The sequence below is a fragment of the Lagopus leucura genome, unplaced genomic scaffold (genome assembly GCF_019238085.1).
Source record: "Lagopus leucura isolate 7727_CA_CO unplaced genomic scaffold, USGS_WTPT01 Super-Scaffold_100027, whole genome shotgun sequence".
Lineage (NCBI taxonomy): Eukaryota > Metazoa > Chordata > Aves > Galliformes > Phasianidae > Lagopus > Lagopus leucura.
The window spans coordinates 5342894-5370534 of NW_024962278.1; the positions used below are offsets into that span (position 1 = coordinate 5342894).

The 27641-nt window shown below is 36.4% G+C and overlaps 1 protein-coding gene and 1 long non-coding RNA gene across 4 annotated transcripts in view; both read left to right on the top strand.

The window, feature by feature from the left end:
* GABRB2 (gamma-aminobutyric acid type A receptor subunit beta2) overlaps positions 1 to 27641 on the top strand; it is a 132966-nt gene that overhangs the window by 62226 nt on the left and 43099 nt on the right. For all 3 annotated transcript variants that reach the window (XM_042880678.1, XM_042880676.1, XM_042880677.1), the window contains exon 5: positions 8477 to 8559. In XM_042880678.1, the coding sequence (XP_042736612.1) occupies positions 8477 to 8559 (83 nt within the window). The remainder of the gene's footprint in view (positions 1 to 8476; positions 8560 to 27641) is intronic.
* LOC122185127 lies at positions 16373 to 17760 on the top strand. The gene is made up of 3 exons (XR_006180751.1): positions 16373 to 16469; positions 17410 to 17499; positions 17707 to 17760. It is a non-coding gene; the product is annotated as an uncharacterized LOC122185127 (long non-coding RNA).

A 27641-nucleotide genomic window follows, 5' to 3' on the forward strand; every position in this document is an offset into this window, starting at 1 on the left:
CAAAATGTTTCTTCTAAGATTAAACAACAGTGAATTAAAAGCAAGCACTTCCAGCTCAATTAACAGGGATAGCTTCTTGTCTTTCTTTATTTGATAATAATGCCTCCCATGCACTTAGTAGTGCAGAATCAGGCTCTTTAGACAGTGGCAAGCACATTAGGTGATGAGTGGTTCCTGTGGAATGTTAAGAGCAAAAGAAATAGCTGGAAGTGTCCTGTGAATAACTGCATTGGCCTGAAGAATGTGACTGTTGAATATTAATGGTATTGTGTCTCTCCCAAGAATTCATTTTGCTTTAGAAATGTCTTTAGCCCATCCCTTTGCAGTTTTGTGAGGTTTCAGCAACTGATATCTCTAAAGTGTTTTAACATGGCTTGGTCTAGAAATCTTTCAGATCTATATTTCTACAAGTAGATGTATGTGATGTAATTGCTATATGGTACATAATTAACATCAGTATTAAAACCAAATTCTAATATAGAAGTATGGTTTCGGTTTGTTTTCCCATTTTTTTGTTGAAAAAATTGAGTGATTCTAATACATTAAATTACTGCCTTTTATAGGGAACAGCTCTTTCACATGGAAACTCAAAATGATAAACTCAATCTGTTCAGTAATAACTATTCTGTGGACATGACAATGGTCTCAGAAAGAGCCATGAAATCCTCCCCTCAAGCTTGTAATTTCACAGTGCCCCTTTTATTCTACGTGACAGTCCAGCTTGCTGTGTATTATGGCAGTTATACCTCTCTAATGCCTGAAGTAGGCCATCAGTACTGCTTTATATACACTTTCAATGCGTGTGCTGATGATTTTGAAAACTGGCTGTGGAATGTGGCCAATAATATGGTTCTGTGAAGTGTTCATGATGTGCTGACATCACAGCTTTCAAAAATAAGTAAATACAATCAAGTAGTTCGGTGCCAAATATCTTATTGCAGCAGTGGTGGTGGCAAAATCTTACCATCTGCTGATTACAAATATCCATCACTTGGTAAAATTGAAAGTGAAATGATACGTTAGTATCACTGTGCTATATCTAGATAACAGTGTTGTTAATATCTCCTAGCGTTAGGGGCCTAAAGTCTGCAGGCAATACATAGGATATTTTGAGACTTTAAGATCATCCTTGTTACTTGCTTGCTTTCTTTCTTTCTCTTTATTGACAGTTAATGTTACAGTGATATTTGAAAGGACATCAGTAGAGGACAAGTGCCTCTTATTGTTCCCTAAATACCAGAGCAAAATTGAAATGTTTATTTGCAAAGCAAGAGATATTGATCAAAGATAATAGTCAATTACATTTAGGTTGTTCTGTTGAATGAATAAATCAGCTTGATTCCCGGTAGTATAAAACTGGGAAGTTTCTCATTCCAAACTTTTGCTGGCTGCATTGGGTTAAGATTTAGAAGGGAGGTGAAGACAGCTGAGAATTTATTTACGTTGCCTTGGAAATTTTTCTGATGTGCTTAGTTGCTGCTTGTGCTTTCAACGTTGACTGCAAAGAAAAAAAATCTGTTTCAGATTGTGTAGAAGCAGTAGTGATAGTGAGCAACTTAGTGAGTTATTTATTGGGGGGGAAAATGTAGAAAGAACTGGTCTATCTGAAATCCTACAGCCATGTAGGGAGGCAGTGCAACTATCCTCTTGTTCCGGTCTGTGTGGTTGAAATTTTCTAATCGTAATTGATTTAATAAGGATTAACCTGTGTCTGTTATTCTGTAGCACTTTTCAGAGTTTGCCTTGAATCTGACAGTTAACTGTCTTCTGGTTTGATTGCTTTTGAAGTATCAGTCCCACTTCAGCTCAGGGAGACTTTGTTTTACTTTTGTCTTCAAATTTTCTGAGGGTTAGAATTTTACAGGTCACTGCTTGTCTTTAAAGGTTCTTGAAAGAAACATGATAATTTCAAGTCTGCATTATAGATTTTTTTTTTTTTTTTAACTGACTTATTTCTCCCTTTTTGGATCTGAGGGTAATTCTGCTTATGAAGAATCCACATAAATTTAGTATTTCTATTGACATTTCCCTGTGGAAAATGAGTCTTCTTATTCTGACTCACAAAAGCCAGAGGAATAAGGCACTGTGGGCTCTTATCTTGCTGCTTCTATAAGAATTACTAAATAAGCTGAAATTGTAATTCAGCTTTTCTCTTTTTTTGCTGAAGGTTGTTTTGACTTTCACATTAATTTTTTAGTTGGGTAAAAATTCCCTTCTCCACAGTTCTGAAAGCACCTTATTGTCAGATCATCCATGTAAATGTTTTCCTGAATAGGCAGATTGTTAGTAATTGGTGATATTTTGTGATTTTATTTTGCTGAATTAATTATGTCCTAGAACATAAATTAGGAAAATGAAGAATGAATAAATGCAATTTCTTTGTAAGATCGTTGTCCTGGGCACGAGTTCATCACTAGCTGAGGAAGGAGCTGTAGACTGTGTCAGCACGAGTGCCATCCACCTTGCTGGTTTCATCAGCAGCTGTGTCCAGCTCTTGTTGGAGATTGGCTTATGCTGACATTTTTGGGATGCAAAGGAGAAGTTGCACACTGTTTAATAAGGAGCACATGATTCTACATTTGGATACAGTTCCTGAGGGAAACAAGACTTTAATGCAGGTACCAGTGTTGCGGCATAGAATGGGAGTGCTACTGTAGTTGTTCCTCTCTGAAGACTCAATGAAGAGGTAGTCTGTGGGCAATTTCATTCTAGATAAGCTATTATAATGTGTTGTTTCTTCTACATTTTTAATAGCACCATTATCTGCAGAATCTGTGCACTGAGGCAGTATGTATTTTCTGAAGAAGATACTTCCTTTTTTTTTTTTTTTTCCCTTTAACTTTTCAATTATTTAATTGACTGTTGTATCTTTATCATCCAAGAAGAAAAAATGATAGTACTGGGTATGTATAAAGTTCAGCATACAGGTTAGAACAAACTGTGAGTTAGACAGTGAGAATTAGATACCAAATCCTCGTTGCTCATGAGAAAGCTTACTTCCAATTCATAAATTCAAAACAGTAAGACAACTATGTTTAAAGAGATTGTAAGATTGTAGTGCTTTTTTTGCTTTTCATGCCCCTATATGAAGTTGAATTTTTTGAAGAAAAATCAAAAGCAAGAATTAGGGAAGTTTGTGGTGAAGATGTTCCATACAGTCTGAAACACATCAAACATTTTTCTCTTAGAACTTGAAGAATGATAATTTTTTTCCTTTTCAATATGACACAACTTGTTCAGAGATGTTTTATATATGTGATGTACTTGTTGTGTGCAGGTTGACTTGTGTGGAAGCAGTGTAATTTTTTAAGAAAAAAATAGCTGCAATTATGCAATTCTTATTGCAGCGCTGGCATTGTCTCAGTGAAGTGCACATGTCGTTGTTCCTACTGGAAAAAGAAACATATTTTGCAAAATGTTTGGAAGTAGAACTTTCAGTTTTCTAGTGTTAGGCCTGCAGCAAAAACCTTATAAACTGGAAAAGTAGAGGAAATGGAGTGGCTCTTTCTTCCAAGGCTGTTTCTTTCACAGACTGACTCAGTCACCGTGCTCATGTTGCTTCAGTGTTCTGTAAATCCTTTGGTTTTTTTTTTTTAGGGATCTTCCTTTTATTTATTTATTATTTCTTCTTAAATGGAGAGATGAAGTGAATGCTGAAAGACGAAGATACATTTCCCAGTGATAAAATATTGAAATTCTGAAGTGCACCTTCTAGTTCTTCTGGTATATCTGTTTCATTGTGTTCCCTTGGTGTTATCTTCTAAAGGAGCTTGTAGTATTTCAGGGAGAGGCTGAGGTTATTGTACCAGAAGATTTTCCTGTTGTGTGCTTTTCACAGGGATTTGAATTATGAACATAATGTTGTGGCTGAGTTTTGGATTTAGTGATAGGATAGCAAGCAATGCTATCTAATTTAAAAAACATTAAGAAAGCTGTGTGGGAAAAGAGATGGAAGAAAACTAGGCATCACTACACGCAAATCTTCAGCCAAAAATTCGATCCTTCAGAATGACAATTCTTTTACTACAAAATAACAGCCAAATTCTACAGCTTTCCATGAGTCTTTTGAGCTGACATTCAGACAGAACAACAGCCCATCCTTCACTGGAGAAAATTAGACTGAAAAAGAAGGATCACAGGCATAGATTTTTAGTTTGCTCTGGAAAATCTTGTGTGCTCAAAAGTTCTGTATGCTTTCCAACTCCTTGTGTATTGTCAGCTCCAAGAATTACTCCCTATCTTGTATTACCTTTAGAAAAAGTTTTAGCACTATATATTTAGAGTTGTGCCTTCTAGCTTTAACAAGCACTCTTAGTGCTTTCAGGGACTGCTTACATATGTAAGTGTTGGGCAGGAAATAAAGAGAATATTTAAATGTCATTTTGGTAGTCCCAAAATGAAAAGAAAAGCAAGAAAAGTTGGAGCTTAGGTGGAAATATAACATTTTGAGAAGAGGTATTAGAAGACGGCACAGATTCTGTGTAAAACTGAGTATATAATTTCTTTCCAAATTAAGCCATTGACACCAATAAAACTGTTTCTACATTTTATTATTATTATTATTATTATTATTATTACATTAAAGCACATTGAGGAACTCTGTGAACATTTTGAAATTGAAAGATCATAGCAGTCGGTAGCTGGATGTTTGGCACTAACGATGGACATGTAGAAATATCGCTTGTTTATCTGTTGTGAAAGCCAACACTTAATCTGTGTTCATATTATATTTTATGTGAATAGGCAAAAGAAAAATCTCCAAACTCTGTAACTAGCAATAAATGTATTTTAATTTAAAATCAGATCTGTTAGTGTTTTTAACAACCTTGAAAAATGTTTAAATCCAATATTACTGCTCAGGAAAGTGATTTAATGAATTACATTTTTTCCCAGATTGTGCTGCATAGTTGAAACGGGGTGTGCTTGCTGCTGCTGCCAGTGCTTCCAACTGTCACACAGCAGGGCTGCTTCCGAGAAGCAGAGGTGATCAGTGGGTGTTGCTGCAGTACACGACTTCAGTAACTGATTCTGAGAGAAACAGATAGCAATTCCCAGTCAGTGTGCACAGAACTCTGATGAGATCCGTGATAAAGAGCCACAGTCTTAAGGAGAATAGTTTCCTCGCAAGCTTGCATTGGTCCTGTTAATTGAGAATCAGATTCTGCCTTAAGATCTGAAGTGAAGTCTCACAATGTCTTTAACAGAATGTGTGTGCATGCATTTGAAGAAAGTATTAATCCCTGCATCTTCCTTGGCTTCAGCTTTGCCTTTTTCTCAGTAGGGTCACAATCTGTCAGTGCTGGAGCAGAGAAGTGTATTATGCAGTTCTTGTACTACCACTCTGCTCAGAGGAGCTATCTGAAATTGTCACCTCCTTACTCGTCATTTCTGCTCTGTCTGTAAAGGTCAGAGCTGCTTCCTTCCAGGGCAACAATACGTTTCTGCTGCTTCTTATTCCTCATAGCTTTGCAGAGCCTCTGCAGCTCCAACAGGAATTCGGGTTCTGTCCATCTCCACGTATCAGTAGTAGGGCTGTTCCGTCTCTCAGTGATGTTCTGTATTCTGCAGTGATGTCAAAACTGTTCAAGTTGCTATTCTGATTTTCACACTTGAACTTATAGAAAGGACAAAATGTATTAGATTTTGAAAAAATAGCCCCTAGGCAGTATTGAAAAAAGAATTATTAACATTACCAGGACAGTATTATTTTGTTTTCATCTTTTAAATTTTGTTTTAAGAGTTTCTCATTATCTTCAGCTTTGGTCTGAGAAAGGAGCAGGACCACTTTCTGAGTCTTATATGGTGCATGGAACCTCCTTAAGGTTTGAGACAAGGACTGATTTTCAGTTTTCTCTGAAGTAACGGTCGTCTAAATTATTGTGAGTTATTGACATCATCTTCACTTTCCCTACAAGATATTTGGGGTGCAGGTCATTGCACTGAAGACTGCTTTAGATCATTAAGGATCACAGAATGGACTATCACAATGTTGTTCTCTGACAGCAAATAAAAAATCAGTGTATGAGACAGTTCTGTGTTTCATTTCACACAGTGTTTCCATGAGGGCACTGTTACTCTCTCATCATTCCTAATGACTGCAGCATGTTGAGTCATGGAGTTGTTTTTATAAAGCTTTTGCTTTGTCCGTTGTTTGTTCTCAAGGTTACATTATACAGAAAATAAAATATATATTTTTTTCACTTGTCCAGGCTGTGTAAAAAATATTTGTAATTATTTTATGAAAATTAAAACAGCTCTGCTTTGAGTAGGAGGTGGTATTCCTGCTTCAAGCGTTCCTAACTATAAGGAACTGCTGTTTTTTCCTCTGAGAGAAGGTATAGATTGCGAGTCATGAATTTGAGATCTTTCAAAATTCTTCGGTGCTCTTTCATTAGTAATGTTATTTAGCTATTCACCATGAATTGCAAGCCATTAATAATTATCAGAAGGCAGTTTTGTTGATTAAATAATTTTGAAGATGAAAGGGATTTCTATTTTCGATAGGTGAGAAAAATCAGGGTAAAAAAATATAAGGAGGTGTGAAGAGAGGAAAGGACAAATTTCTTTTTTTTTTTTTTTTCTTTTCTCCAGTGGATTTGCATTACGGATAAGAATAAGCAAGTGAGTTCAATTGAAGACATTGTAAACTACTGTTTTGCTTTGATTGAAACTCTGCCCTACTGATGATTTTTATTGCTGTGCTTATTTTGTTTTTGTTTGTTTCAAAGCATGGGGACAGCACTATTTGTGCTTTTGCCTTCATTTGGAAGGCCTTGGTTTTGAAGATTCAAGTGGGAAGTATGTGTTAATTGCAGAGAGGTATTAGAGAACTTACTAGTCAGCCAAGCTGGTGTTTCTCGAATCTTTTGTGCACTTAGAACTTAAGCACTCAGATGTATTCTTCAGTAGTTTGCTTTTGTTAAATGCTGGCAGACTTCCATTCAAGAAGAGACAAAGGATGCTTGTTCTTGTTCTTTCCATTGCAGAAATTACAGGGCTGGTTTTTTCCTTCCTTTCCTTCCTTTCCTTCCTTTCCTTCCTTTCCTTCCTTTCCTTCCTTTCCTTCCTTTCCTTCCTTTCCTTCCTTTCCTTCCTTTCCTTCCTTTCCTTCCTTTCCTTCCTTTCCTTCCCTTCCTTCCCTTCCTTCCCTTCCTTCCCTTCCTTCCCTTCCTTCCCTTCCTTCCCTTCCTTCCCTTCCTTCCCTTCCTTCCCTTCCTTTCTTTTCCTGGAATAGCAGCTAAATGCGGTTAAGTTCAGCAGTAAGGATACTAACAAGAAATACTTATTGTTTTAATAGTGTTCAGGTGTCTTGTGGAAAGGATTGTTGAAGTCATTGTGGAGTGAATTTTGAGTCTATCTGAAACAGCTGTAACTTCTTGCTTCTAGAGAAGAGTAGGTATTTAAGGAGGAAGACTGAGGTCCATCAAGTGAAAGGTCTCTTTTGGTCAAATTGAAGAGTGTAAAAGAAGTTTATGAACAGCTGCTGAACAATCGAAGTATCTAACATAGAAAATCTTAGTTTCTCTGAAAGGGCTGTATAAGTTGCCAGGCTTTAGAACCTGTGTAGGAGAAGGGCTCTTACCAGATGGAGAGGGAAAGAAGGCTAGAAACATCTTTGTTTATGCTCCAAATATCCACTTAACTCCACTTGGAGTCTGTATAGAATATAGTTTTTTCAAATATTGGCTGATGCCAAATAGTAGACTTTTTTTAATTGCTACATGTTCTTAAAAGAGGAAAAAAAAGGTTGTGTACACACAAGGAAGCTTTCCAGGTACACAGTTAATAAAATGCTGCTGAGCATTGTGGTTTGATTCATGTTATTATGCTTAGGATTATTCCCGTGTCAGATCTGTCCGCACAAGATTTACTGATGATACAGATGTTTGTCTCCACTTCTGAGGGAGATGCCTGACCCACGTTGAGGTTTACTGTTGAGGCACAAACGTGGTCTAAACCTTCGATGAAAAAGTTCCTGACAGTGTTTGCTTGTTAATGTGAAACTAAAATATTGGTTCATTTGCAAAGCACTGTGGAACAAAGGAAAGAATAATTAAGTTTCATATGAAGGGATTTGAGTATTAACCCAGGATATGAAGTACGCATCTTTCTTTGTTCATCCTCAGATTTATTTTGCCGCCTTTCTTTAAGACTTCCTCTTTTGGGCTTCTTCAGTATAAAATGGAAGAAGTAATGCTATCCTAATTCATGGAGATTTTTTTTCAGGATAAACTGATTGCTGATTATTAACGCTTGCAGTACAGTGATAATGTGAATGAAGAGGACTCTTGTCTGCTTGCCCACCAGAGTGGCATAATCTTTTTGGAACAGCATTAGTTACAAGTAACCAGCATACACAGTATTTTAGTAAAAATAGGCAAGTGTCTGTAGAAATATATTTTGTTCTTTCAACTGTGTGCAGTCAAAGAAAGATTGAAATGAGACGCATTAACAAGCTCTTCTTTTTCCTTCCTAGAATTACAACAACAGCTGCTTGTATGATGGACCTACGGAGATATCCGCTGGATGAACAGAACTGCACGCTGGAGATTGAGAGCTGTAAGTACTTCTGCAAATCCTACTTATTCTGTGGTCAACTGCTTCAGACATTTTTATTTCCGTTTATTTATATATTTATTTGTTTTATATGCTACTAACCTAGTTGTCTCTGTCTGATGACATTTAGATCCTTGTAAACACATGCAAAAAAAATAGCTTTCCAGATGGATTAGTAATTTGTGGCACAAGGATTAGCAAAAGTTATTCTGCTTTGACAGTTTTCAGCTTTAAAAGTCTCATTCAAATGCCTTGTTGGAGTTCATGTGAGGAGCATGAGGATTATTATCAGTTCTTTATCCTCCCTTACAGCTGAACTATGTAGCAGCTTCTTTCCATTTATAAATGATGGCAAAAGGTTAAGACTGTCTTTTCAATAGGTGTGTTATGATTTGTTTGTTTTTCTAACCTCTCTGTGTTTAAGCTTTCAGTGCATTCAGTGCAACTACTTATATATTCTGATTTCACAGCTGATGTCTCTATCAAGATATCCATGTAGATAAAACTTGTGTTGTGAAATAGAATTTCAAACCTCTTTTCACTGAATCTTTAGCAGACTCTAAGTACATCAAGTCAAAACAATTCATGTTCATTTATGTGAAGACAGCACTGTGCATGTGCAATGCTTGATGCTAAATAAGATTGGATCAGCAGTTTCAAGATACATGTCCTTTTTCAAGGGAACCATATGTAACAGATGGAGTCTATTAGTAAGTTGAATGGAGCACGCAAATGAAAGGTAATGGCATTAAGATACAGTCCACAAAACTGTATTTAAAAAATACCATACGTATTTTAAAAGATTGTATGGGACTTTTTTGTGTATGTGTGAGCAAAGTGATTGCAGCTTGTGTAGTGGTCTGAAAAGAGCTTGGTATGGTTGAACTTCTTTTTAGTGATCTAGAAAGCATTTAAGAATATGATTTAAACTCAGGTCTAGTTTTCATTCATTTAATGTAATTTAAAGATATTTCAGAATCTCTTTCTGGATTGCACTTGTGACACTGCTGTCTCATTTACATTCATGTAGTAAGCAAAATAAGTCTTTACCATTAAAGTTTACCCCTTCTCTAGAATGAAACATACAAACATCAAATGTGATGGACTTTGCTCTTTTGAGAAGGAATAAAATCTTTGGGGTTTTTTTGCAGTTGGTTATATCACTTATATTGATAGCATTTGATTTGGAATTTTATACTTGCAGCCTTTAAAAATCAGCCTTTTACGCTGATAGTGTGTAAAAGAATTTTGTGCTCATACAACTATATTTAGGTTTGGAGAGATTCTTGTATTTGTTGCACTTGGTATGAAACATACAGTATTCATTATAGCATTGAAAAGGAGGATGCTTAATTTCCCATAGCCATTAGGATGCTTATAGGAAAGCTCCTCTGTGGCTCTATCTCTTAGCTCAGTTGTAGCATTACAGCAGTAAAGTGGATTTAAAACAGGATACTGTGTTTAGCTGGCCTGCCTTTCATTGCAGTAATAAAGGTCATTAAAGAATGTGGATAGAAGTAGTGCTTGAACTGCACTTTGAAAGAATTTCATGCTGCTTTAGAAAGTTATTACTCTTTATATGTGTCACTCTGTCCAGGTAAAAATCTGAATAATCTTTATAAATTGCTTCAGAGAAAACGGTAGTAGGTAGGTAGAGTAAATAAGACTGAAAGTGACTTTTGAGTCATTTTATGCAGATACTCAAGTCATAATCACTGATTAATCTCAATAATCTCCATGCTGAAAGTAGCTTATTTTGTTGGCCTGCTGGTTCTGTTGGACACTTCTTTCACTAGTGCTTTCTTGTGATGGTTAGAAAGACTCTAAATTCCATGTCAGGAAGCATAAATTGTATTCACTGCTCATGTCTGCTGGCCTTTTTTTAAAAAAAAAATTATTTTAAAGTTAATATCTTCCTCAGCTCTGCTGTAGTTGTTATGATATATCTAAAGAATGTGGTCTCCTCATAAGCTTCATATCATAAAACATGCACATTCCTGTTCGTTTTAGCTTTCTCATATAAGACCATTCTGTTATTTTATGTTAAAAGAAATGCAGAATTAGCAAATGCTAGTTTCTGCAGATGCTGTAGTTTATCATTCTTCTTTAGGAGCAACAAGTACCACAGACCATGCTCTAAATTCTCTGTTGCATTATGGCATTTACCCTGCCCTTTGTCATCAATGCGGTCCAAGAGCCACCTTTACGTTTTTACACACCTGCATAACTTCTTCAGATACTAGCCTTTCCTGGAACATTATAGTGAGTTTTCCCTTCCTCACCCATCTTCCAGCAGTGGGATTTAGCTCTTGGTGGAAATCTTTTTGCATATTCAAAGGACGCACGACTTAATATTTTATAACACTCTTCACGTAAATCTGCATTCTTAATTTAACTACAGACCTCAAAATTCTCCAGCTCTTCCTATTTTTTTTTGTCTGTACAGTGCTTTCAGGTCTTGTTTCATTCACAATTTATTCACACAGAAATGCTTACAAATATTAATGATAACAAAGACTTACGTTGCAATCATTCTCTATACTGAGCATTAGCTATTCTTTTACATTTTTTTACACATTATTTATCAGTCTTTACTAATTGTCTTCTCGCAGATAGCCCCATATCAAACATTTTTATAAAGTACAGGTTAATTGTACTTTGATTGGAAATGCAGAAAGGATCTGGCTAGAAAGATCTAGCTCAAAACCCTTTGGGGTTTAGTCATGATAGATTTTTATATCATTTCCATGCTTATTATTGTGTCTAATGCCCTTCCATTCTTTCCCTTCTTCCTTTATCTCTACTCCTATTATTGATGCCAGTTGTCTAGCTTCTTTTTAGATGCCTGGATTACTTTTTTTCTTTGTGTAATTGTAGTTACTGAAATATGGGGACAGTATCAATTTTTGTTAATGTAGATTTCCGTAGATCTAGACTAATTCTCAAGTTAGGAATTATGGTAGAACAGGGTTTTATATTAAAGCAAAAACCTAAAATGGGAGAGGCTGTATAATTTGTTAAGGTACGAGAGATGTTACTTTACCTGCTTTACTACTGGGACTAGATGTTGAAAACATAAGAGAGGATAATTTTTGTTGGTTCAGAGAATATCAGTTTTGAGAGCTTTTTTTTTTTTTCTTCAAATAGGTAGTTTGTTTCTCTGTGATCATTTTTTGATTTGCTCAGATGTAAAACGGGCCAAAATATGTAGAATGCTTGGTTTTCCTTGGTTTTACACTTCCAAACTTTTACAGTGTCTTTTCTATAGTGGTGTAATCTATCCACCCTGCATTTCTTTTCTTATTTCCCAACGCACTAAGTTGCAGGGTTATAATACCAGAAGAAAATCAGTTTTTCTCTGCATTCATTTCATAGATTCCCAACTTGGAGACAGCAGAGATCTTGTTCTTTTTTGCTTGTGTATTGACTTTACTCAGTCAAATACTCTCCTTTTTGCTTCCTATTTCAGCCATTGTAGTTTGAAGGTTTGTTGAATTTCTGATGATGCTCTTGAAAAATTTTCTCTATCTGCTGCTTTTCTGAAGGAAAAAGCAATTCCTTAGCAAATCAGTTAAAAGACTAAAGGGAGCTAAAAAGCAAAAAGTAGTATTAGGAAGTTGGCAGAACATTGCCTGGTATTCATAAACGTAAATAAAATATCATGTTGCACATTCTCTAGCATTACAGAGAGAAATGACTGTGATTTGAATGTTTTCAAATGTAATTATTTTAGATTCATCTGGTAAATTTGGACTTCTGTCAGTTTTCATTACATAGTGACATACAGCGATGTTAAAGTTTACTTCAGTTTTTTTCTCTCATTTCATAATGTCTTTGGCACAGCTATATTTATGTTATATTGGAGTATAATTCAGAATACGCCTGCTGTGTGGCAATGATATTTTACGTTTCTTTATTGCTTCTGAATAAACAAGAACACACTGAGTTTCTTTTCAGAAATCTATACTCAGAAACATTTTCCACTGTGTGCTGAAGTTTTGCCATTGAAAGAAACATATTCTACTGTCTAAAGCCAAAGCAAATGGGGCACTTGAAACCGGGAAAGTTGGCAGCATTAGAACAGCATGTACAGCAAGGGAGGAAAGACTGCTTTGGTGATGAATGGAGAATGATTGTTTTGGAGACATTTACTTAACAGCCAGGGATGTTTTGATCAGAAATACCTTACAGATCACATTTTTTTTTTTCTTTCAGTATGATGGCAGAAATGCCACAGAAGCACGCTAAATAAGATTGGTTAAAAACTTCAATTGGGTAACAATCTAGAAAAAGGCAGGAAGAACCACAGTGGAAGAATATCGTTCCTCCCAGTGGCTGGACAGCCCGGTATCAAACACTTTCTAATCAGGCTCTCTGAACGCTCATCTCAAAAAAGAAAACAACAACAAAACCATTCATTTTTGTGCGCTCAAGGTGACTTTATAAGCACGTTCAAAGCACTGAAAAGAAATTGAAAATACTTCTTGTTGAACTACTTTGGAGGTGGCTGATCTGGCCATCAGTCAAAGCTATAATCAGGTCACATGGGACAAAGGGTACAACCCCAGGAGCCGACCAGGGTTTTGGGTTAGAGGTGGATGTGCCTGATGCTGAGCAAGAGGCTCTGCTATTCCTGCGGGAACAGGATGTTTAGTAGGGGAGGCTACCAAGAGAGTATATCACTTTGAATATTTACATTGCAAGTAGAAAGCTGAATGCATGATGAATATCATTGAATGGCCACTGAATATCAGAATCTAAATAGTTGTTCATTTATTACTCTTTTCATTTATCAAACCTAGCATGTCCCCTTTGTCCCTTCAGTTAAGTAATTTTTTGCATAGCAGGCATTGTACAGGATCACATGCTTCCGTGAGTAGAAGCTGACCTCATTATCAAAGTGCACCTTTTTTCCTTCTTGATTATCATTTACATGTTGAGATGTCTTAATGTCGTAATTTGGATTGTAATGTGAATTCCTTGGGAAAGGTACTACAGACTGTATTTGTCCACAGTAATTTCATTTCAAGATATCAAGGAGAGAATAAAAGAGGTTTAATTTTAATGGTGTGATGCATACTGGCAATGATAAGGTAATCTGTGACTTCATTGTGTAGCTGGAGTGATTCAGTAAGGGCTAAAAAAAGTACCAACAAAACTAGCACATGATTCTTCTAAATAGTATGAAGAGGGTAAGAAAATTTAGACTAACAATCAGTGTATATGACTGGGGCAGGTTCTATGCAAGTGAACCACTTTTTGCAGTGTTTTGATAACTGAGTGTGAATAACAACCACTGGGGACTTTGGTCACGCTTTTCAGACAGGAATTAAAGTAACATCACAGGTGTATTTTTCCTGTTACATTATGGTTATTCCATAAGGAAGTACTGTATCTTATTTTCTTTATTTCTAAGTACATCCTTACAGCAGTCTACATCTTGGAAGCTCTCATAACAAAAATGAAAGGCTGTACAGTTTCCAAATGAGCAAAGAATGATACAGAAATTCTGTACCAGCTTCTTAATGCTCTGAAGCAATCTGGAGTCAAATTAGAAAAGCAATCTAATATCCAACCTATGCTTATCAGCAAGGACAATATAGACAATGTAATTTTCCATGAAGAAATTCATAGCTTGAAGTTCATTTTTATATCATTCCACAGATAAATGTAGAAAATATATAGAATCATAAAAATTCAGAGACAAAATGCAAATGGTTCTAAAACTTCTAAAGCATTTTGCCTTTCCTAACTAGTCTGAGCTGTGGTATATTTTTCCTATTGCACTTAAAAGTGTGTTTTATCAAGGGATTCTGGAAATGAAAAGGACCCATTTTCAGAAAACCCAATTTCATTTGCTAAAGGATCTTGAAAATGTCTAAATGTCTATGAAACCATTCTGTAGAATGTCATTCTAGCATCTTCTCTGATAATCCTGTATACAGTAAATAATCTAGAATAATGCAGAGATGATGGATGTGACACTTTACAGCCCTGTTTCCAGAAGTTATGAATTTTTCAAGGTAAATGTTTGCTTTTTTTCTCAAGTGAGTAGTAGGATCTCTGTTATACCTTCACATATTTCAGATAGATATTTTTTTTTAACCGGCAATTTGTTTGAAATAAGCAAGTATGAAAAAAAAGCTGTGTTAGAAGTACTTCATAGCTGGTCATGATGTGTATCAAAATTAAATGCAAAGACTGTTTTTATTACTGGAAATTTCATAAAAAAATGTTTTGTAAGCGTATATATTTATCAAGGGATGAATATCTTAGTAGTTGAGAGAATCATGAAAAATGTAGTTTCAATCATATATGTTTTATCAAAGGACGGGTTACTTGCTGGGATTTTTTTTAGTTTACTTCTTTAGGCTCGTAATTTAGGTCTGTTGTTTTGAATGTCATTTTTAATAGGGGAAAAGAGAAGTTATTAACAAGGTTATTAGTATATGCTTATATTTAAAGATATATTTCTGGAATTATTCAAGATGGAATGGGCAAAAGGGGTCTCTAGTCTATCTTCTGCTCAAGACAGGGTCAAGTTTGAGATCAGACTATGTTTCTCAGTATTCTGTTCAGTCTAGTCTTGAAAATCTTGGAAGATGGAGAATGCAAAACCTCTCTATGCAACCTGTTCCAGTGTCTGACCTTTTTAAAAGCGAAGATGTTAAATTACAACTGTAGTAAGTGACAACCACTAGATGAGGCTGCCCAGGATCCCATCCAACCTGGCCTTGAGTGCCTCCAGTGATTGGTCATCTACAACCTCTCTGAGCAGCCTGTTCCAGCATCTCACCACCCTCTGAGCAAAAATTTCTTCTTAACACCTAACTTAAATCTCCTCTCTTTCAGTTTAAAGCCATTCCCCCTTGTCCTATCACTATCAGACTAAAGAATTGGTTCTCTTCCTGCTGGTACTTCAAGTACTGGGAGACCCCACTGAGGTCTCCGCAGAGCTTTCTCTTCTCCAAGCTAAACAAGCTCACCTCCCTCAACCTATAGGACAGGTGCTGTCGCCATGTGATTATCTTCATTATGCTGCTCCAGACCTGCTCCAACAGCTCCACATCATTCTTGTGCTGGGAGCCCCAGTCCTGGACGCAGTACTCCAGATGGAGCCTCATGAGGGCAGAGTGGGGGGGGAGGGTCAGTCCCTTCTCTCAACCTGCTGACACCCCTCTGTTAATGCAGACCAGGATACTGTTGACCTTCCGGGCTGCAAGCACACACTGCTGGCTCATGTCCTGCAAATCCATCTCTGCAGGGCTGTTCTCAAGGAGTTTTTTTTCCTCTCAGCCTGTATTCGTATCTGGGATTGTGTCAATCCATGTGTAACATCTTGCACTTAGTTCTGTTAAACCTCATTAGACTCTCGTGTGTCACTTTTTGAGCATGTCCAGATCCCTCTGGGTGGCATCTCTCCCTTCCACTGTGTCAACTCCACCACTCAGCTTAGTGTCATCAGCAAACTTCTGAGGGTAGACTTAAACCCACCAATTATGTCATTGGTAAAGGTGCTGAAGAGTGCTGGTTTAAGACAGACCACTGTCTGTGTTCATAACTGGTCTTTATCTGCACTCAGAACTGTTGACAACAATTCCATGGCTAAAACCATCCAACAAATTCCTTATCCACTGAAGAGTTCACCCCATCAATTTGTATTTTTCCAATGTAGAGATGAGGATGTGGTGCAGGACCATGTTAAAGGCATTGCACAAGTCCAGGTAGATGACATCAGTTCCTCTTCCTTCGTCCATCAGTGCCATACTCCATCATAGAAGACCAACAGATTGGTCAGGCACAGTCTGCCCTTGGTGAAACTATACTGGCTGTCTTGGGTCATCTCCTCATCTTGCATATACTTTATCATCTCTTCCAGGAGGATCCACTCCATGATCTTCCCAGACACAAAGGTGAGACTCACCTCTCTGTGTCTTCCTTTCTCCCTTTCTTTAATGTGGGAATATCTGAATCTTATTATGATTTAAAAGCTCTCGAAATAAGGATTCTTTTACTCTGGAATAACGAGAAATTTCAGGAGAACATCTGACTGGGTAAAAAGTTTCTATTTGTATGTACATTTAAAAGGCAATTTTTTGTGTTTTGCAGCTGCACAATGTATAAATCATCTTTATTGTGCATGGAGTACAGGTATGGATAGTCTGTTCTGCAGGAATGTATTGCAAATAAATTTATAGCTTAAAATTTATGGTATGTCATATATTCTTCAGCAGCAGAACAATTGGCTACCTGTATTCAATATCATATGATTTTGGCTCATCTTGTTTGGTTGATGTAACAAGAATTTGAGAAATTGTGAGCCTAGGCAAAAATCTTATATGGTAGCTTATAGGGCAACTTAGCAGGAAGAACAAAAAGAAAGAAACAAGGAATTGATGCAAGTCATTTTTAAGACATAAAAATATACCTTTTCACTTTAACGCTGTGTGTGAACGTACTGTGCTCTGGATAAGATTACAGAATATTGCAAATATCTTTCAGTAGTAATCTGCAGTTGTCATGAGTGGAATTAAATACCTTGCTGCATCTGTTGTATGTTATTGAAGGATGATTATCCAAGGATCTGATGGTTTCTGAATAACCCATTGAAATTATTTCCTGGTAAAATCATGGATCTTATTCTTTTCTCTGAAGTAGTTAAATGATAGCGCGTATTAGAAATGTATATTTATTCAATAGCAGGCACAGCTTATTTCAAGGGAAAGACTTGTGGGCTGTTACAAGAACTAGCTTCATTAAAGCACAGTATATTCACATATTTTACTGTACAGAAGCTCATCTGTACACATCTGATGCTCTCCAAGAAAGCAGGAATTTTCTTCCTCACTGCAGCCTGGAATGATCATGTCTTTTGAACAAGTCACTTCTGGAAGACTGACGTTTATCAAAATGTTACACAGACAACCTGAGAATGAAATGCTGGTAAGTTACATTTTGCTTGTGAATTTAGTTTCTATTTATTATTATTAGTAGTAGTAGTATTTGAACCTCTGTAACCTGTTACATGAGAGGTTTTCTGTCGCTGTTTTGGGGAAATTCTGTAAAGGCTCAAAGAACAGTAGATTCTTTTTTATTATTATTTTTTCTTCTGTTTACCAATTGTTCCTCTCTGTCTTCTTTTCTATGCAGAGCCAAAATGAATGGATATCATCAATAATATCAGTAAGTAAGTCAGAATGGTCCTAGGGATGATGTCAGAAGCCTTCTCATTCTTCTTATACAACTAACACAGTATGTGTGCAGCAGATAAGCATCAAAGGGATGGATAACGCCATCAGCATAATGCTTTTACACTGTAAGTTTATCACTTCGTTATGGCTTACTTGGTGTTAGTGGTCCCGTGTGCGTATACTTAGGAGTATTCTTTTCCTTTCAGGTTTCAGGAACAACCTTTTGCAAGTCTAGAGGGACCTACAATCTTATTAGGTAAATGCATGATAACTTCTCTCCTGCAAAATGTAGCCAGGTTCTTATCAAAGTTTGTTCTCTTGCTTGCCAAGATGAGCTTCTGCTCATCTCTGTTTTGTTTGTTGTTTCTTTTTCAGTTGTGGAAAGGATTAAAGAGGGTTTTACAGTTTTCTCTGAGGACAGAAAAATGTACGTCTTGCTGTATGTCTAAAATTTTTATTGTACCCTAAAATTTGTTACTATAGCCTTGCATTTGTACTTCACAATGGCATTTCTTGTACTGCTGGTAATACTATGGGTATGGAAAGCTTAGTTTCATTATAAAATTACTTGATAAAAATTTTAATTTCCTTTAAAAAAAAAAAAATAAAGCTCAGATTTTACTCTATGTCTGTGTGTTTCAGTATGTGCATTAAAGAATTCTGAACATAGTAAAGCATGGGAAACTTGAGAAGTTACGTGAGCCTGGGCAAAAATCTTACGTTAACATAACATGGGAAACCTTTAAGTCTGCTAAGACTGGAATCCCTGTCAGCTCCAACTCAAAAATTCCTCTTTTTATTTTGGAAGAGAGAAGTTGAATATTTTACAAATATGTGGCATCTGTGTTGTGCACATCATTACCATTTGTGCTATGGAGTGATGCATTTACTGAGTTTTAGTCATCTTTCTTCTTTGAAGATCTACCTTTGTGTAAATGAGCAGTATGCTCCTTTTTGCACACACTGGCATATGTACTAGCTCTTATTTGGCCTTGAGACTGTATTCAGGGCCACATTGTTCTGTGGCTTGATGCCACTTTGCTTTTCATCTTAAGGGGATACCAAGAATATGCTTGATAAATTAGGTCATTATGTCTGATGTAGATGGCATGTCCATTCTTTTTTACTGAACATTAAATTATAGATACGTGCATGTAGCTATCACTTAAAGATGGTTTTCATTGTTTTAATAGCCATATATGAACAGGCACCTTAACAATAGTCTCATTTTTAGAAAATATCTTTAAAATTGATTGCTTGTTACAAAAGCACATGTGGGACCAGTATTAATCTTGCGTTTTTTACATCTGGCACATAACAAAAACAGATTTGGGTCACAAACTAACTCTGAATGTGAACTAAAGTTGGAGGCTCTGGAGGGGTCTGGGAATTACAGGTTTGCAAGGTGGTGTATTAAGTGAAGGAATGTTTTAGGCACTGCCTATGAAATGTATAACCAGTTTGGTATTTTGTCTTAGAAGCGGATGAAATCAGCTATATAATACCTTTCCATGTCAGTATTTTTAATGGAAAAATGTGGTGTTGAGACAAATGTATGCTGAGACAAAACAGAGAAGATCTGGACATGTGTTGGAGATATATTTTGTCATGGGCTCCAGAATAGTGAAAATGATCATATAATTCCGCTTTTTTTGAAGTTTGAGATTGAGATTAGCAAAATGTAGCCATTTTCATTGTACAGTGGCTCTCTGTAATCTCATGGCTGGATGTCCTTTAGGTGATTCTAGTTTAGTGTTTCTTCAAACCCAGTTGCAAACAGGACAGAATTTCTGTGTGTTAGTATCTGATTTATTGTCTTTATTATGAAGTGATATTAATGATATATTTAAGTAAGATTTGATGCCTGGAGTCATGCTGAAATTTCTCTTTTTTTTTTTTTTCTGGGTATGAAATGTGCCATTGTCAGAGGAAAGATCTCTCTTGAGAAGTCAAGAGCAGTTGCTCCTGCTAGAATATAAGCCAATACCTCCAAATCAGCTGAGCCATTCTGACCATGGAAAAACCAAACAGTAAAGAATAGAAAAGCGTCATCTTGAATTAATACAGTAGTATTAAGATAGATGTGTTTTGTATACTGGCATGATACCGGGTTACATAGAAGCCGTGTGATTTTGTGAAATGATTTGCTCCTATAGGGAAAATACAGTCCTTTTGAATGTAGCATGTTTTCTTTAAATACAGGGATTTAGGCAACCTAGAGCAGCTGCTTGTTTATGTGTTTTGTTTTTCTTTTTTTAAATCCCCGTTTCCCTTCAGGGATTTGGATGATTGTAGAAAGTATTTAAGCCAGAAGGTAGAGTAAAGCTCACTGGGGAAACTCCAGCTGGGACTGAAAACACAGCACTGTTGGTTCCACATGATCATGAGTTAACGTTAGGCCACTTGACCAGCCAAAAATGAGCTCAGTCTGTTAGAAAGGAGGTAATACCTTCTTTTAAGTGGTGTTCTTAAAGGCCTATCTTGCAGTTATGAGAAATATATCTCCAAATTTTCTTATTTTCTCATGAATATAGGCTATTTCAGAAGGTGTCTGACCTTCGAGGAAGTAAGCTCAGCTATCAGCTCAAGTGCTATCATCCCTGGTGAGTAATTCTCACTGTTTCCAAAGAAAGGATAAATGTAAGCCTTCAATAATTATGAAGATGATGAGTAGGCAAGCCTCTTAGTTTGAGCTTTCCTTATCTAAATTATTTTTCCAATCGTGATAAAAATATCAAAGTATACATTAAAAATATCTGAGCAAAATATCAGAATCGGTTGCACAGAGGAAGATAATTAGCAGATAGCATGCATTTCTTCTGACAGAGTCCAAGAAGAAGGGCAGATGAACTGATCTGGAGCTCTACATTCTTTAACCTGGACTATTTTCAGCCCTTTGTTAATCAGTATCTGTGCACTGCATTGCGACTCTGCAAAAAGGAGAATCTAACAGTAATTCAGTGTTGTTTTCTACCGTGTACATGGGACATTAAGGTTCTGACTTTACTTGTGATAGAAATGCCTCATACTAGTGTAGTTTTCCATTCAATATGGATGAAGATGTGAATGATATAGAGATGCAGTCCAATAAGGTCCAAAAGTCATGAAAATCTGGCCCAAATTAACAGTAATTAAGAACAACCTTTTACTGTGTATAAAAGATGTCCCCATCTAAAGATGTTATTGCAACTGGAACAAATGGTCTGAAAGTACCTTTCATGAGCTGAATTTTGCTTGTAATATGTATTATTGCTTGTATGTGGTGACAACTACAGCCTTTCACAAGTACAGTGCTATTCCAAACACTTGTATGAGAATGGGAAAATACTGAAATTTAAATCAGGGTATTAAGGTTTTACTCTAGAAGCATTCTGCTGTATTCAATGTGGTATAGTGTGTAAATGATGTTTTTCTTGCACTGTCCATTCAGAGAGGAATTTGTGCAATCTCTTCCAGATATTTAACATTAGAGTCAAAGTTGAACTTTGAACTTCCTGCTGGAGAAAGCACTTCTTGGTGCTGCGTATCATCCTCATCATCCTCAAAGGCATACATCTACACTGGCTATATAAGCAGGTTCCCAGCTTCTAGCGTCTGTGCCTAAATGAATGAAGTTCTTTCCAGCATTTCCAAATACATCAACATAACCACATTTGAAAATACAGTGTTACAGTTAAGGGGAGAAAAGCAAAAATAAATAATAATTTATAAAACTATTTTGTCTGGTTTTCAGAATAAATGTAGCAGTTTGGTCGAACGAAAATATAATTTCACTTCTCTTTTCCTGTAACCTTCTTTTGGATGAGGAAATTGTTATTTACTGGGTGTCTGCAGCTCAGTTACATACTGTTGCATTTCCACTTGTTGAGGCTAGTGTAGAGAGATCTTGAGTATATGTGAAATTTCTGAGATATTTGTTTTGCAAGGATAGATATACTGGTTTATGAAAGCAGGAACAATGCACTTCCATAAATCTTGGTAATGGTTTAGTTTTTCAGCTGTAGGACATAGGTTCATTTCTCATCCATTTTCACTATCCTTATGTACTGCAGAACATATGTGAAAACTTGTGGTACTAAAGAGTGGGGAAAAAATGTTCTGTTACTCCAAGGCTATTTTAAGAAAGAAAAGCAGTCCTATTGGAATTGATGCCATACATGCCTCAGAGAGTACTCCCTCTTTTCAACGTGAATAAAAGCAAGCATCTCAGAAGACTAGCCCAATCAGTTTAAGAGTGATGTATGATTGAGATTGCCAGAAACAAGTATAAACAGATAATTTATATATAAAATAAAGTATTAAACCTGTGGTTTTATCACCTGCTGTGACACTTCCTTTGTAACAAGCAGGAATTTTCCTTCATTTGCCTTTTTTCATACATTTATGGTTCATTACTGTATTTCTAGCACTCAAAAAGTGGTTTTTAGAATCTTACTGCAAATTCTCTGCTTCAGTGCTCTGCATGTTTCCCTTCCATGATTTTGTAACTGTTTTTTTTCTCTGGACCCAGGTTTACTTTTTAAATTCAGTTTTCATTCTCTTTCTTTTTACATGGCTGGTATTAATTTCTCAATCTCTTTTACTAAAGAATCTCTAAAGTTCTAGGTTTATAACCTCAAACTTACCAAGAAAACCTGTTCTTGATTATTTAATCCCCAACCTACTGCATACAGAGGAACAGGTGACTTCACCAGCTTTCTCAGGTATAAGAGAAAACTGGAGTAATCACAAGCCTCTTCAGGAACAAAAAATGTCTTGCCACATATCTGTAAAACTCCAGCCTCTTAAAGCATCTAGATTCTTGCAAACTTCTATGAAGTTCTTATGGACTCACAGCCAGTGAATTTGGTAGTAACTCCTACAGTGTCAGGATGGCTGAATAGCACTTGCTATGCTGCTTTTGTCCATCTATTGTAAAGCAAGTTTTCTCATTTTCCCGTGTTATTCCTAGACCTGTTTGTTACTTTAATTCCTTAAGATCTATAAACTTGAAGCGTGTTAAATATTTTGTGAAGCATGTCCACATCCACATTTAATCAAATCTGAAACATTTTCTTAGGTGTTTTACTCATAGGATTTGCTATAAAACTTATTCTAGGCTGTCTGTATTTCTGACTGTCCTTGTTTTCTATCACCATTTTCTTTTGTAGGAATAAACATACACATGCATGCACTCACGTGCGCACACACACACACATACATTTTTATATACGCACTTTTCTGTATGTATCTCTTAAGTGTATTGGTAAGACACAGTCCACTCAGAAAGGATACTCCTAGATTTTTCCTTACTACATTTAGTGATATATCTTGACTCAACACTGGTGCAAATATGAAGAGCTCTGCAGTCTGTATCTCTACTTTGCATGTCATGGGGAATTCAAGCAATCTGACTGCTGGTGGTTTCCTGCTGGACTTATGATTATTTGTTTTCTAAATTCTTAGTTGAAATGGGCTTGTTCACCTTTTTCCAAGCCGTGTTTAACAAAGCATGCACCAGAGTAGTTGCAAAGCTGGCAACACAGTGAGACCTTGCACCCTCTTCTGCCATCTGAGGAGACTTTGAGGCTTCTTCCAGCACAACGGCACTGTTAGAAGCACAGCCTCCAGAGGCTACTCCTGGCGCTCACAGTAAGAGCTGGAAATGGTGATGATTTTAAATGAGCAGCAGAATGATTTGTTCAGCATTCCTTTTCATGAGTGGATCCCATGTGGTGGTGCCTAGACCACTTCTGAACAGCAGAGTTGTTTGCTGGAGGCAGTAGATGTCCTATATTTTGACATTAATAAGGTTGCCGACATTGACTCAAATGACTTTCTTATAAACAATGTGGGAAAACACAGATCAGACGGAACCACATTTGGAAATAGCACAAAGAACACGATTATGGAGTTTAGTGGAGGGAAACAATTTTGAATCAAGTCCATCTTCAGTGTTTTCATTAATGATCTGAAAATAATAAAACATGCCTAAACCTTTAAGCAGCTTGAAAGATGGAATTAGGTTTTAAAGGATCTCAGCTAGCTGGAAAGGTGGCCTGCAGATGTGAAATTCCAAATTTTACACGTAACAGTCGCACCTCAGAACTGGGAAAGGACTAGCTAGATGGCAACCCCTTGTTGGAATGAGGGGTGAACGTAACAGAAGGGGAAAAAAAAAAAAAAAAAAATGGATAAAGTAACCCTGGGAGGATACCATAGATAGTAGGGATTCTGTATAAGCAGAGATCTCTTACAAACTGTAAAGGTAGTTTTGGTCTGTTTTCTAGTAGAAGGTCTTTTGCACTTTCTACATGTGATGACACAGATTTCCTCCTGAGGTCCAATGGTAAGTAAGAATAAGTGTTTAGGTATTGTGTTGGGCAATACTGAAGTATGCATAAGTCTTTTGGGACTTGTAGAACACATTGAGGTTTATAGGATCAGACTTTGTAAATTTGTTTTGAGTTTTCCTCTAAAATAGCCCTGGAAAATAAATATTATTCTGATTTACCTTGTGTATGTGATTTCTATGCTCAGAAAACAGTTTATGAGGGGATGAGTACTATTGAGATTTTCCTGGTGAAAGATAATCAACTGTAAACATGATCTGGCTCCATTACATTGTGTGTTTTAATCATTATTTCTTCTGCTTTTGACAGTAAAATGAAAAGCTCATTTAGACTTATGATATTATAATCCAGGAAATATATACTTGATGGACAACTTTTGTTTAATGTCCCTTGGAACTAACATAGGCATCACTAGGTTTTGAACAACTTCAGTTTCTCAGTATTCCTGCCTTTACTTGTTCGAGAAGTTGGCAACGTTCTGTGTTGTTGTTTAGTTTCTAATACAATACGTTGAACTTGTTTTGCTTCCAATATTTTGCTTTGGAAGTAATTAGATTTTTCTTTTTAATGTTCATTTTGTCTCTTTTCCTATTACTACTTAACACGCGTAATTCTTTGAGGGTATTCTAATCAGGTATCCACTGTAGCTGGTCCTAATGTTCCAAGGGAGAGTAGTGTGAAAAAGAAATGGTGATGTGGTTCCACTTCTCTTTACAAAACAAGGTAAGGAGGAGAAAGGATAGCAGTCTGCATCTTAAAGAAAGACAGTAAGTCTTTCCAGGATTTTTCAGATGAATATATAGAAATGAAAGTTTGGATTCTTCGCACTTTTTGATTTCACTTTATTCACTGTTTCACATCCAAGAATTGTGTCTCTTAACCTAATATTTGGTAAGAAAAATGTTTCACCTTAAATATGGCAGAATAGTACTATTTTGTCAAATACAGATTTGCCAGGAGCCTCCCCTGAAAGCGCATTTGTGTAGCGTCTGATCTGTAGTCTACACCCAGATAGTGGGAAGAGACTGTGTCTGTCTTCTGTCCTCGAATGTCATGACTTTGTCTCCTTTATGAATTGTGCTGTCTTGTTCCTTAATTGTTAAGAGTTGACTTCCATTTGATTAACCGTAGCAGGTCTTTATTAGTTTTGACAAACCAACAGAACATGTGGAAGAAAAGTCATAAAAGTGAATAAAATAAAGAATTCTTCCATTTTGTAGTATGAAACTGATTTTCAGTTTCTGTGTGAAGTATTTTTCTAGTTAAAAGTCCTAAATCAAAGAGCACCATTTATTGTTCTGTAACATATGCTCGTGCTTGGCAAAAGTAATGGAAGAAAGCATGTCAAACAGCAATGCTTAGAGTATTAAAGTTTTAACAAAACGTCAGAGAAAACTAGAAACTGGTTAATCCACAGAAATCTGTCATAAAGATTGCATTGTAAGGTTGTTTCAGCATGAATTCTGGTGACATATGGGAGCTTAAAATATAATCTAATGATATATCTATATCGGTGAGATGTTTATATAACGATTGCAACCGAGATGTCTTTTCTTGTTAATTTATTAGGATGATGAAACTTACAGTGTTTTTAGAACAATGCAAGGAACAAGTTTTGCTCAAGAACAGTTTTGTCACTGGAATGAAAATATTTTTTTCTTTTTATACACGTTTAAGAAAAGAAAAATTATGCATCCAGTGTAGAGTGTGCTGAAGATAGGCAGCCTGCTGTACAGAGATCTGTGGTGGTGCTGTCTTCTGCTGTTGTGAATTGCTGTTCTGAGCATCAGTGTATGTAGCAAAGCAATACAATAGGAAAACAGCACAAACTGACTTCCCGAAGTGGAAGACAAAACTTAGGTCAGAGGAAGTTGTGAGGGAAATGATCTCATGCCGGAGGAATCAATTAAAGAACTTTTCTAGTGAAACTGGAGTTCTGAAAATCTGTTTATAATCCTCAATTGAGGAAAAATCCTCAATTATTTTGATGTGCAGCTTATAAACTGTGTTTTTGGCTACTGTGCTGCTTGGTTTGTAGAAATGTTAACTATATAAAAAGAGTGGCAGTAGGTTTTAGCTATTGATATTGCTCTTAAGTAGAAGGTTGGATTTTTTATTGATTTGTTTGTTTTCAATTCAGTTGTCATCTTTCTGAAGATTATTTGTAAGATAACAAGCTGTAATATAGCACTGATGCCCCATAAAAATGTGCCTGATTTAGTTAAAATTTCACAGGTAAGCATGTTTGAGTTATTTCTGATATATTTTATGTCAGTTGTCACTGTTACACTGATTAATCAAATACCAGGATGGGAGCTCAGAAATATTTTTATTGTCTTTTCATGTTGTTTTTTTTTTCAGAAGGTAATCCTGTGTATTCCTAAGTATTGCGACTGAGGTTACAGCCTCCAATGCTAGCTCGTGTCAGTGAGGAGGCATTTCCCTGCAGGTGCCCCAGGTGCCCAGCTGGGAGGCATACCAGGGGGTGGCATGGCATGTCTTGCTGCTTCCCGGGGAGGTGTGACAGCCACGTCACTGCAGTGTGCTCTCCAGAACACCCAGGAAGCATTGGTGCATGGGAGGTAAAGCTGTCATCAGCCTTAGCTGGTAGGGCCTGGAGCTGGAAGGGCTTAGCTCTGCAAATGGTCAGGCACTCTTAATTCTCACCACTGCTACAGCTGCCTAGATAGACACATTCCAGCCTTTTTATAAAATTTGTCTTTTCTGTTTAATAGTTGTTATAAGTATGTTACAGATGGGCTGAACAAGTCTCATCTGATACACTGCTATAGACAAATAGTTCTTTTAGATGGAGATACAAGTTATAACATTGTATGTTTTTTGTGTGCTTTTCCTAGTTACTTGGGGAGAAGTTGTTTGCATTTGAATATTATACTTTCATATATTCTTACTTATCTCTCTCCTGTTTTCTCCTTTTTTTTTCCTCTAATGAGGGATGAAGGGAGAAAAATTGATGTTTAATTTTGTAGATTGTTTAGTATCAAGGAGCAAGGTTGCAACAAGATCTCTATGTTTAAAATTGTTTATAGTTGCTGGAGTATTTTCTGTATCTGAGAGAACCATTTTTATAAGTCACTGCTGGCTTTGTTTTGATAGGCAAAATTATGTAAGAAAAACACCACGTGACTGCCTTCCTAAGAGTTATATCATAATGCAAATGCACAACTCAGCAAATTAAATTGATGAAGGCGGACTACAGGGATCTGTTGCTGGATTTAGGATATTCTGTGTTATAATCTTCATAAAGTTGGAGAACAGAGATATCTCAAGGTGTTCTTTTCACGTTTCATAGCTCAAGTGTGTGCCAGCAGTATACCTCATGTATCTGTGATGCTTAATGTGTCTTGAAGATGTTTGTGTATGTGGTTTACAGTAGATATAAAAATGTCATGGTTTCACAGGCAAAATAAACATACTGTCCCACAAACAGGGTTTGTTGGAAGTTGGATTACATTTTCAATTTTTTTCCTATAGTATGAGACCAGTCTTAAAAGAAGTTATATCCTTCTGTTCAGGAGTCTGTTATTTTGCTTCATGGTTT